Genomic DNA, 9,935 nt, shown 5'->3' on the forward strand with positions numbered 1-9,935 from the left:
TAAGAGGAGATAAGGAAAACTGCCCAGAGGCAACTGCTACTCGATGGTAATAGGAAACTTCTTGGTGCTCCAGTCTTGGACACCAGGGAACCTGGGAATATCCAGACTGCTTTTGCAGTCACTGAGTATTTCCCCGCTCCTTTGGGAGCATTTCAGGTACTCTGAGGGTGCCGCAGGAGGAAGCCAGGGCTGCCTGAGCACCCCAAGGAGGGTCCAGCTGGAGCTGGGGTGCGGCTGTGATGGCCTTGCCTGTGCTCAGGTGTTTGTGAGAGCTCATGGTTGTGTCCCTTCTCCATCCCCCAGGGCAGTGAGGCTCTGGGCTGCCCCGTCCCATGTTGTCCAGTTTTGTACAGAGCATCTAGGTGTGCAGGTGACTGATGGCTGATCCCATCTCCCCTGGACTTGCTCTCCTTTAGGAAAGGTGACCCTGCACTCTTCCCCTTGTTTATTTCCCCACTTCCCTCACTAAGGAAGCATTGGGACTGGGGTGGGGGTGACTTTGAGTACAGCCTTGTCCCTCTCCTTTCAGTGACATGGACTGCAGGGGCTGCTCCTTCCCCAGGGCATCCCTGGCAGAGGTGAGAACAGAGTGGGAGCACTCCGGTGCACAGGTGGTGGAGGGAATGTGGTGGGGCTGTAAAATGACCCTCAGGACCAACCCAGTTACCTCAACACTCCAACTATAAGCCTGCTGCCATCAAATAGCCCAGTTAACCAGCCAGTTAAGTAGAAAGATCCCCTGAAATATGCCAGCACCAGCCAAGACACCTAAAAACTCCTTGGGCCAACTAGGGGCCCTATAGCCCCTCCCCAGGTTCCCTAGAGGCCCCCTGGACCACCAGGCCAGATTCCAGCCACTCTCCCATCAAACCACCATTCAAGCCTTGGACCCTTTGGCTTGGCAATGGCCATGGATCTACTCCTAGCTGGGAGCACCTTGTGAGATCTCTGCCCAGGAGCCTGCCCAGCCTCACTGCACAAGGTGGGGGCTCTCCCCAGCACACAGGCAGAAGCCCAGGACCACAAGCCCAGACCACAAGCCCCCTGGCTCTGCTGCACTGCGTCCCCTCGAAAGAACTACGTGACACCAAGTTAGCACTATTGCCTTTATCACACTCAATGCTTGTGCTCCATGCTGTGTCCTCAGTTCGTGCTCATTTTCTGCCAAAGAAAGACATGGAGAGGCTCACGGTGAGACTGCTGGCAGGGCAGGGGCAGTGTGGACAAACCCCTGTGGGGGCAGAGGAAGGGGCACCCACCTCGTTGATCCAGTCCATGTAGGCGGACACCCGGGTGAAGACTGTTGGCTTCCTCTTGAGGTTGCAGCCGAAGCTGGAGCCGAAGCTGACGATGCCGTCCACCTCCCAGAGCCCATCATCGCGCTGGCAGTTCAGGGGGCCCCCAGAATCGCCCTGTGCCGAGAGACGCTCTGTGCCATTGCTCCTGGCCCTGCCGACACTCCCCTCATCCCTCCTGGCCATCCGCCGGCATGGCTCCATCCCCTCTCCTCCCAGAGCCCGCGGTTCCACACCATTTTGGCACACCTCGTGCAGTGCCCACACTCACGTTGCATCCAGAGACGACGCCGTCGCCGCCGGCGCACACCATGCTCTCGTACACAAGGTCGCCCCACCAGTCCCACTCGGAGCAGGTCTCGTAGTCCACCACGGGCAGCAGAGCCTGCTGCAGGATGTCAGCCAGGGGCCCGTTGGCTGCAAGGACAGCCAGAGCTCGTACCTCACACCCTGTGCCTGCAGCCCCTTCCCGGGGACCCTCCGGGGACACCCCACTCACTCCTCATGCTTCCCCAGCCGGTGACATAGCACGGGTAGTTGTTGGGCAGGATCCTGTCAGCAGGCGGCAGGCAGGCGATACGGATGGTGTCGGTCTCCTGCACCTCCTCTGCCAGCCTGACCAGGGCAATGTCGTTGCTGCAAGGAGACACAAACCATGGTCCCTGGCCGTGAGAACAGGGTCCCTAGCCACGGGGACAAGGGTCTGTGGCCACATCACCCACGACCGAGCCCTGATGCACCACATCCCCTACACGATGTAGTAGGAGTCCCAGTCCTCATGGACAATTATCTTCTCCACAGCCACGGCCACAGAACCAGGCTCATCAGCCTCTGACAAGTCCTGCCTGCCCAGCGCCACACGGTAGGTCATGGAGGAGCTGCCAGGGAGAGAGGGGGTGTCAGTCCCCACAGATACCTTACCTCCATGGCACAGATGCCCCCCAGCACCCCAGCATCCACCTGATGCAGTGGGCAGCTGTCAGCACCCACTGGGGGGCAATGAGGGTCCCACCGCAATAGTGGCTCCAGGACCCAGAGCGGCGGGTCTGCAGCGAGATCTGCGAGGGCAGAGGCACAGGGTCAGAGCAGGAATGTCCCCATCCCTGTCCCCATGCCCGTCCCTGTGCCCCCTCACCTGCCATGGCCAGCTGTGGGCTACAGCGTCTTCACCGCCCACCACGCGGGAGCTCAGCTGTGGTGGCACGGCCGGCTGACCGCATCCGTAGGCTGTGTGACACCCGGCAAAGGGACATCAGAGGCTGCCTGTGCCCGTGCCCAGGGCCAGGGCAGGCCCCACAATCGTGTCGTGTCCTCCCTGCCCTTTTCCATCCCCTGCACCTACCATAGCCCAGCAGCACGATGAGACAGACGGCTCGCAGCATGGTTGCGTGGAGGAAAGCTGCTGTGGTGGGGCTGCTCACCCTCTTATAGTGTCCAAACCTTGCTGGGGACCTTGGAGTGTCCCTGCCTGCCACTGACACGTGGGGACTGTCCCACACTGTGGGCACAGGGGCTCCTCAGCCCAATCAGCCGCCCTTATCGCACTCACCGTCCCGCCTGGGAATGGCCACATCTGCCCGTCATGTGCTGGGACATGGCGGGGACACCTGGCCCTGCTCTGGGAATGGGCAGGGTCCCTCCTGGGGCACAGCTGTTGGGCAGCCCCCACCCCTGGTGCTGTCAGTGTGGTGTTGGCAGCCCTGCTGCCCCCTGTGCTGAGCAGCAATTCCCCCAGGACAGTGCCCAACTCACGCCAGCACCTCCCAGGCACAAGGTCCCCTTATCTCAGTCTTGATATGCTCAAGACTCACCCAAACTGCTCAGGTGCCACGGGGTGGGACCAGTGCAGGTATCAGCAGCAGTGCCCATGGCCTTCGGTAGCCCCACGTCCCCACAGCTGCATCAGGCACCTGCTGCTTCCCATACCGGTGAGCCACGGCTCAGCCCGTTCAGTGCCACCATCCCTGCTGGGAACCGCGTGCCCACGGCCACACCCCACGCCCCAGGTTCCTTCCCCCCACCCACGCCCCTGCCGCAGACATGCCCATCCAAGAGCTGCATCCCAGCAAACAGCACTTAAGAAATATAATATTTATTTGGGATTAAATTAAAAAAAAACATAACACACCCCCTATACCGCCACTCGGGGGACACCATGGGACAGATGTGGGTTTTTACAGCCACCCACAAACACGAGGGCCTCAGTGACCAATGGCAACCACTTGTGGCCACCACACTCATCCTGCCAGGCTGAATACAACATAAAAAAACATAGTACAGCCCCATGAGCCAGCAGCTGCCTTTCTGTACGTCTTTGTCCAAAATAAAGAGAGACACAGCTCCTGAGGGGCTCCATTTCAGCGGGGTGGGCACACACCCCCAGCACCACACACACACACACACACACACACACACACACACACACACACACAACCACACAGAGCCCCTCTACCAGCACCTGGCCCTTGCCATGGCTTTTGTACTGGTGTCAGACATAGCAATACCAACAGATGCTGAGCCAGTGTGGCCACCAAAACACCCACCGTGGCCACCTGCACAAGCCCCCATTCTGCACACCTCCCAATGCACTCACAGCATAAAACAGTCTGGGCACAGGTGTCCCAGGGACAGACATCCTGCACACGGCTCCCTGGGACTCAGCACAGCAACCCCCAGTGCAGCTGCGGGCAGAGAACAGGGCGCTGTTCAGGGTGGGGGGCACGCTGGGGAGGTGGGGGGCACGGACAACACCTACAGACACCACAGCAAGAGGGGAGGGGGGCCGGGGCTGGCCGGGCTCTGCCAGCGAGGTGGGCGCTGTGCCCAGCCCACGCCGGGGCCCTGCCCGGTGGCACACGGCTCGGGCATCGCTCCCGGCGCGGCTGGCACGGGGCACAGGCAGCGCTGCCAGCCTGGCACCGCTGACCAGTCCTGCCTGGCCCTGTCACTGTGTGAAGGTGGACTGCAGCTCCTTGAAGGCTGCCTTCCTCTGCTTCAGCTCCTCTGCCTGCTTCTTCTTCTCCTCCTGCTCTGCCTTGATCTCCTCCTCGAACCTGCTGGCTTCGTTGATGGCTTGTGCCTGCAGACGGAAATGTTCAGCTGTGACCTCCGCCAAGCTCTCCTGCCCACCCCAACATCTCCACCTCCTGCTTACCCGGCACCAAACTGCTCTGGTGCATTGCTACCTTGCATTGGGACCTCCTGAGCCCTGCCTCACCTTGGCCTCAAAGAAGTTCTTGGCGCCTTTCACCCCCTCTGTGGAGACGTCGATCTCGGAGAGCCGGGCCAGGGCGTGCAGCCCACTGTCCTCCTGCAGCTCACCCGCTGCTGCCTTCCGGAAAATCAGCAGGAACTGCAAGGGAAGATGGTAGCATTGGCTCCCTGAACACCTCAAAGCTACCACAGCCACTGCCCACCTTCTCACCAGCCCGAACAGTGGCTGGGGACATCTCCTTGCCACTGTGGAGCCTCCTATCCCCTCACCTCTCGAAAACTGAGCTTGCTGTCCAGGTCTTCATCCACCTCCTTGATCATGTTCTTCAGTCCCAGGTGTGTCTGTGGAGCCCCCAGCTTCTCCATCATCAGCTTCAGCTCCATCAGGTCAATGAAGCCATCTTTCCCTGCATCGTACCTGCAGGATGGCAGCACAATCCTGACACATCACCAGGAGGTGCAGAGCCCACACAGCCCCCCACACTGCCCCCCCAGCAGCAGAGCCCTGTGTGCTCTCACGCTGGCTGGGAAGCAAAGAGGGATCAGCAAGGACTTGGGCACTGATGGTCACTGGCAGCTCTCCAGACCACGGGGAGCTGCCTCTGAACCGCTAACAGCCCCCCGGAGCATTATCCAGCGTCGTGCCTGTTTCTGTGCGGCACTTGGCAGGAGAACCTCCAAGGATGCTGCCAAGCCTGCTGCCAGCTCCCTGTGCCAGGAGCCTGGGCACACGCTCCCCTTGGCTTCACCATGGGATAACAAGCCATGGGGCTAAGCCCACCGGGCACTGCTCCCCAAGTCACAGTGAGCTCTGCTCACTGATGCCTACAGACCTGTCAGGAACGCCCCTCCTCAGACTCCTGCCTGTGGCCATGCCACAGTCCCCTCCAGCTTCCCCAGCCACCCTGCTGTTCTCTCCCCTGCCCACTGCCTGCGCACCGTGGGCTGTGCCAGCAGTGTGCTGGCGTGGCACAGCAGGATCTCCACGGAGAGCCAGCACAGAGCCACGCTTTGTACAGCTCCACACGTTGTAGGTGGGCAGCTACACACTGCACCCGTTGTGACAAGGCTTTTTTTTTGTATCTTATCACTGCAGCAGCCACGCAGAGCCCCAGCTCCCCATGCCATGACTCATCTGTACCTCCCCTGCTGCTGTCTGCTCTGTCCATGTCTCCAGCAGCACTTTCCTGATCTGCCAGGGACCCCAAAACGGGGCTGGTCCTGCTCACCCCTGCCTGCTGCCGTCATCACCCTCAAAGTGGGGCTGTGGGTACAGATCCCACATGATTTTTGCCTCTAGTACCCCTCTTGGAACATAGGATCATAGAATCATGGAATGGTTTGGGTTAGAACAGACTTTAAAGACCATCTCATTCCAACCCCCTGCTGTGGGCAGGGACACCTTCCACTATCCCAGACTGTTCCAAGCCCTGTTCAACTGGGCCTTGGACACTTTCATGGATGGGGCAGCACCAGCTTTTCTGGACAGCCTATGTCAGGGCCTTACCACTCTCATGGAGATAACTTCTTCCCAGTATCCAAATTAACCCTGTCCTCTGTCACTTGGGAAGACCTTCCTCCTTGTTCTGTTGCTCCATGCCCTTGTCCAAAGTCCTTCTCCATCCTGCATCCCACAGAGTTTCTCTGCAAGGGGCGAGTTAGCTGGCCTGACTTTGCCACTTTATCCTACACAAGTCACCTCCCCAGCTGCAGGGCACTTCCTTTCTCTCAATCTTGTCCTCTGCTTTTTGGGATACCGGCATCCTGCAAAGGGCGGAGAGCCAAAAGCCTTCCCCGCATCACTTTATCTCTAGAGCCGGATTGTCACATCCCGAGGACAGTGTGGCAGGGATGTGCTCCAGAGCATCCTTCCCTAGGGAAACCCCCCAGGCTCCCAAACCTCCGCAGCTCTGGCAGCCCCGGCGCTGCTCCTTTGGCTGCCGACACCCGCAGCAGCCCGGCACGGCCACGCACCACCCGCGGCACCGGCAGCGGCCCCGCTCCCCGCTGCCCCCGCCGCGGGATCCCTCTGCTGCAGTGCACGGCTCGCAGCCCCCCAGGAGGACACGGGGAACAGGGAGGCTCCGTGCACGCTGACATGGCCATCCCTGCACCCCACGCAGCCCCCCAGCCTTGTGTTTCGGGGGTCACCGCTCCCAAGCCCCCAATTCGGGTCCGAGCGTGACCACCCAGGACGCGGATGCGGATCCTCCCCCGGTGCCAGGCGGGCTCAGGGCTATCGGAATGTCGCAGCCATGCCTTCGCCTGTGCTGTATCCCCGCGCTTCCCCGGAGCCGCGCTGTCTCCACGCCTCCGGCACACCCAGCGCGGGATCCGTGGGGATGCTCCGGCCGGTCCCGTTCGCCCCTGGCTACCCCCGCGCATAGCAGGGTGACCGCGGCTGGAGTCACCCCGATTTCTGGCTCCCCCCGTTAATCTCCCAGGCTGGAGGCTTGCTGCCAGCGCCCCCCGTTCCCAGGGGCCCGGGGCCGAGCTCGTGCTCCGAGTCACGCTCCGCCACGCGTGGTGGCACGCAGCGCGGGCAGGGATGCTGAGGACACGCCAGCCTGGCCTCTGCGGCCCCGGGAGCTGCAGGGACGTGGGATCCCTCGGTGATGCGGCACAGGGAATGTGGGGCTCCCCGGTCCCCTCTTTCAATCCCTTTCTCTAGCCTCAGCACCAGGGCATCCCCTCATGGGGGATAGGAGGCTCCTTCTGCAAGAATTTAGGGGCGCACAGGAATGCCTCCTACAAGGAGCTGGGGGAATGTGTCCCCGACACCAATGCTGGGAGGGGTTGTGGGAGGAGAGGGGTGTCCCTGGCATCCCTCCTGAGAGGGGCAGGAGAGGGATCCCTCCCGCAAGGAATTGGAGGTGCCTTGGCATGCCTGCTGCACAGAGCTGGGGCGGGGGGGGGTCTCCGGCAAGGAGCCGGGGGATCCCTGCCGCAAGAGGCTGGGGTGCATGGGGGTCCCTGTCACAAGGAATAGGGGGTCCCGCCCGCAAGCACGGGGCAGGAGACGCTGGTGCATCTGCCCTGCCAGGAGCCGGGACACCGGGGATGCAGGAACCGGGATGCCCGGGGTGCCCCGTCCGCCCCGGCGCTGCCATCCGCGGATCCCCCTCTCCCCGTGCCCCACACTCACTGTCGGAAAAGCCGTTCCATGTCGCGGAGCTGCCGCCGGGAGAACTCGCGGAACTCCCCGGCGGGGCTGAAGACGCGGCGGCCGCTGCCCCCGGGCGAGCCCTCGGCCACCGCCCGCCCCGCGGGGCTGCCCGGTGCCGGCCCCGGCCGCGGCCCCCGGCCCCGCCGCCCCTCGGGCTCCTCCGCCGCTGCCGCCATGGTGCGGTGCCCGGATGGCCGCGCCGCTCCGCCCCGCTCCGCCCCGGGGCCGGGCTGCGGCCCCCGGCTCCGCTCCCCCGGCTCCGCTCCCCCGGCGGCTCCGCTGGGCTCCCCTCCCGTCAGCATCCCTCCAACACCCCCTCCCCTCCGCCGGCAGCAGCGGCAGGGCTCACCCATCCCCCGCGGGACCAGCCTGGCATGCCTCAGGGCACGGCATCACCGCTGGGTCCCATACCCCGGTGGGATCCCCCCACACTGAAACGTAAACTTTAAGGCATTTAGAGATTTTGAGGAGCTAAGAGAAATAAGACTTACTAGAGTTAATTAAAAAAAAAAAAAAGAATAATAAATGAGTAGGCCTTGATGAAGTTAAGAGTTAGTAGTTAACTAATAATTAATTGCTTGTCAGCACAATGTTTAGTTAGCTGGGTTTATAATGAAGAATATAGAAACTGATAAATAGCTTTTAGGAACATAAGACAATTGTGGGCCTCCTCTGTTCTGAAACCAACTGAAGACAAGGAATGGGAGTTCTACCAAGAGTTCATTTGTCATACTTGCATTGAAAAGGTAGAAAGGTCAGAATGAGGAAGACTTCATTTACTTCCTCATTTTGGGACCCCTCCCCATAAAAGGGACCACCGACCCATTTCAAGGGACAAACTACGCATGCTTAATAGCTTTTGGAGTGATTAGCATACGAAGCGGGGAATGGGATGTACCAAAATTATGAATATGTATTTGTATTTTGTGTATTCAATACTTGTATGGATAAAACGACTCTGTAATCACCTGGAAGGTGCGGTGTGTATTTGGGAGCTATCCCGCATGCCGCCCGGTGTCGTATAAACACACACTTTCTAACTTTAAACTGTTAGAGAGTTTTTGTCCGTCACAGTTGGATATCGATACTAGATCAATATCCATATTTTTTTAATAAATCAACACCACCTTTAGGGTCCCAAACCAACCCATGATTCTATGAGTCCATAGGCTCGAAGGAGGGTACGGGGAGACGGGGAGTGTGGTGCACTCACAACCACCTGTGCTCTTGCCAACTCTGTCCATTCCTGACCCAGAGTTTGGCAAGGGTGGCATGGGGAGGACACACAGAGTCATGGAGCAGCCCAGCATCATCTCCACGCAGATACACCTGCAGAGGATGCCCACGGCAGCACTTTAATGTACACAAGCATACAAGGTCATGTCTTGCCCCAGAGTAAACCCAGGCATACAGACAGGGAAGCATCCGGCTTCTCCCAGCACATGGAGCAGGAAAACCAGGCCACACCAATGCCCAGGGCCCCACTAGGGACTGGCCCCTGTGCACATGTGGGTGCTTCGCTGCCCAGAGAGGATGCAGCCCTGCATCAGCCTGCTGCAGCCCTCTGTGCTGCTTCCAGACCTTTTTTATCCTGTTAAAAAATAAAGACCAAGAAACCCCAGTGGGGCTTTATTCACATCCAAATTATCCTCAGCTGAAGAGGACTCGGCACGTGGACTGCTCGGAGCGGTGCTGAGGCAGATCGGCTGCAGGGATGATGTGCTGGAGCTGCATACTGCCTGCAGGGACTCCCTCCCCAAAACACTGCTCTTCCCAAAATCCAGGGGCTGCTCTCGCCCTTACTAAGGACAAAAATCAGTAAGTGAGGCTGTGCCATCACCCCAGCCCCGCCACCAGCACATTGCTCTCATCTCCCCAGCTTGTCCTCATGCTCCTGTAGTACTGGTGTGGCTGACAGAGGTCCTCTTCTTCCCTCTTCCTCGGTGGCAGGTCCAGCATTCCTGGGGTGTTCCAGGAACTCCAGAATTCCATCCTACATCATGCCTTATGTTCCAGTTTCCCTGTGACACTATGGAGGACAAAGGAGTTGCAAGGGATATTTTGAGCCATGATTGCTTGCTGTGCTTGAGGCCACTTCAGCAAGGACAGGACACACTCCCCACAACTGACCTCACACACCCAGGGCTGTATTCACACACACAAATACACACACATGTGCCCTGGATATATCCTCACCGCCTTTTCCACTGCCATAAATTCTGCCACACTTTATGGGACGTGGACTGTGGGAAAATAAGGTC

General features: G+C 59.8%; 2 protein-coding genes across 3 annotated transcripts; both read right to left on the reverse strand.

Annotated features, from left to right (window-relative positions):
• Nucleotides 1-1,092: 1,092 nt before the first annotated feature.
• On the reverse strand, nucleotides 1,093-2,746 carry LOC105758763 (chymotrypsin-C). Its single transcript, XM_030289162.4, has 8 exons — nucleotides 2,638-2,746; nucleotides 2,431-2,522; nucleotides 2,256-2,353; nucleotides 2,048-2,173; nucleotides 1,795-1,931; nucleotides 1,567-1,712; nucleotides 1,260-1,412; nucleotides 1,093-1,161 (listed from the first exon to the last, which is right to left on the reverse strand). Exons 1-8 carry the CDS (start codon nucleotides 2,675-2,677, stop codon nucleotides 1,144-1,146), a joined length of 810 nt encoding a protein of 269 aa, XP_030145022.4. The 5' UTR covers nucleotides 2,678-2,746; the 3' UTR covers nucleotides 1,093-1,143.
• Nucleotides 2,747-3,371: 625 nt separating this feature from the next.
• Nucleotides 3,372-7,875, reverse strand: EFHD2 (EF-hand domain family member D2). Of its 2 annotated transcripts, none has more exons than XM_030289163.4 (4): nucleotides 7,654-7,875; nucleotides 4,779-4,926; nucleotides 4,513-4,647; nucleotides 3,372-4,374 (listed from the first exon to the last, which is right to left on the reverse strand). In XM_030289163.4, the coding sequence occupies exons 1-4, from the start codon at nucleotides 7,848-7,850 to the stop codon at nucleotides 4,240-4,242; spliced, it is 615 nt and encodes a 204-aa protein (XP_030145023.4). In that variant the 5' UTR covers nucleotides 7,851-7,875; the 3' UTR covers nucleotides 3,372-4,239. The 2 variants fall into 2 exon arrangements, with proteins under 2 accessions (XP_030145023.4, XP_072773564.1); XM_072917463.1 differs by lacking the exon at nucleotides 7,654-7,875 and adding an exon at nucleotides 5,342-5,397.
• Nucleotides 7,876-9,935: the final 2,060 nt, after the last annotated feature.

The sequence above is a fragment of the Taeniopygia guttata genome, chromosome 21, assembly GCF_048771995.1.
Source record: "Taeniopygia guttata chromosome 21, bTaeGut7.mat, whole genome shotgun sequence".
NCBI lineage: Eukaryota > Metazoa > Chordata > Aves > Passeriformes > Estrildidae > Taeniopygia > Taeniopygia guttata.

Excerpts from the sequence above, each read along its gene's own strand:
- LOC105758763 (XM_030289162.4), bottom strand. The coding sequence starts at position 2,677 with ATGCTGCGAGCCGTCTGTCTCATCGTGCTGCTGGGCTATG. Across the intron at positions 2,354-2,430 it reads CCCACAGCTGGCCATGGCAG|ATCTCGCTGCAGACCCGCCG; the intron begins GTGAGGGGGCAC and ends CTGCCCTCGCAG. Across the intron at positions 1,413-1,566 it reads GCGTCGTCTCTGGATGCAAC|GGCGATTCTGGGGGCCCCCT; the intron begins GTGAGTGTGGGC and ends CTCTCGGCACAG.
- EFHD2 (XM_030289163.4), bottom strand. The coding sequence starts at position 7,850 with ATGGCGGCAGCGGCGGAGGAGCCCGAGGGGCGGCGGGGCCGGGGGCCG. Across the intron at positions 4,927-7,653 it reads ATGGAACGGCTTTTCCGACA|GTACGATGCAGGGAAAGATG; the intron begins GTGAGTGTGGGG and ends GCCATCCTGCAG. Across the intron at positions 4,375-4,512 it reads AGAACTTCTTTGAGGCCAAG|GCACAAGCCATCAACGAAGC; the intron begins GTGAGGCAGGGC and ends TTCCGTCTGCAG.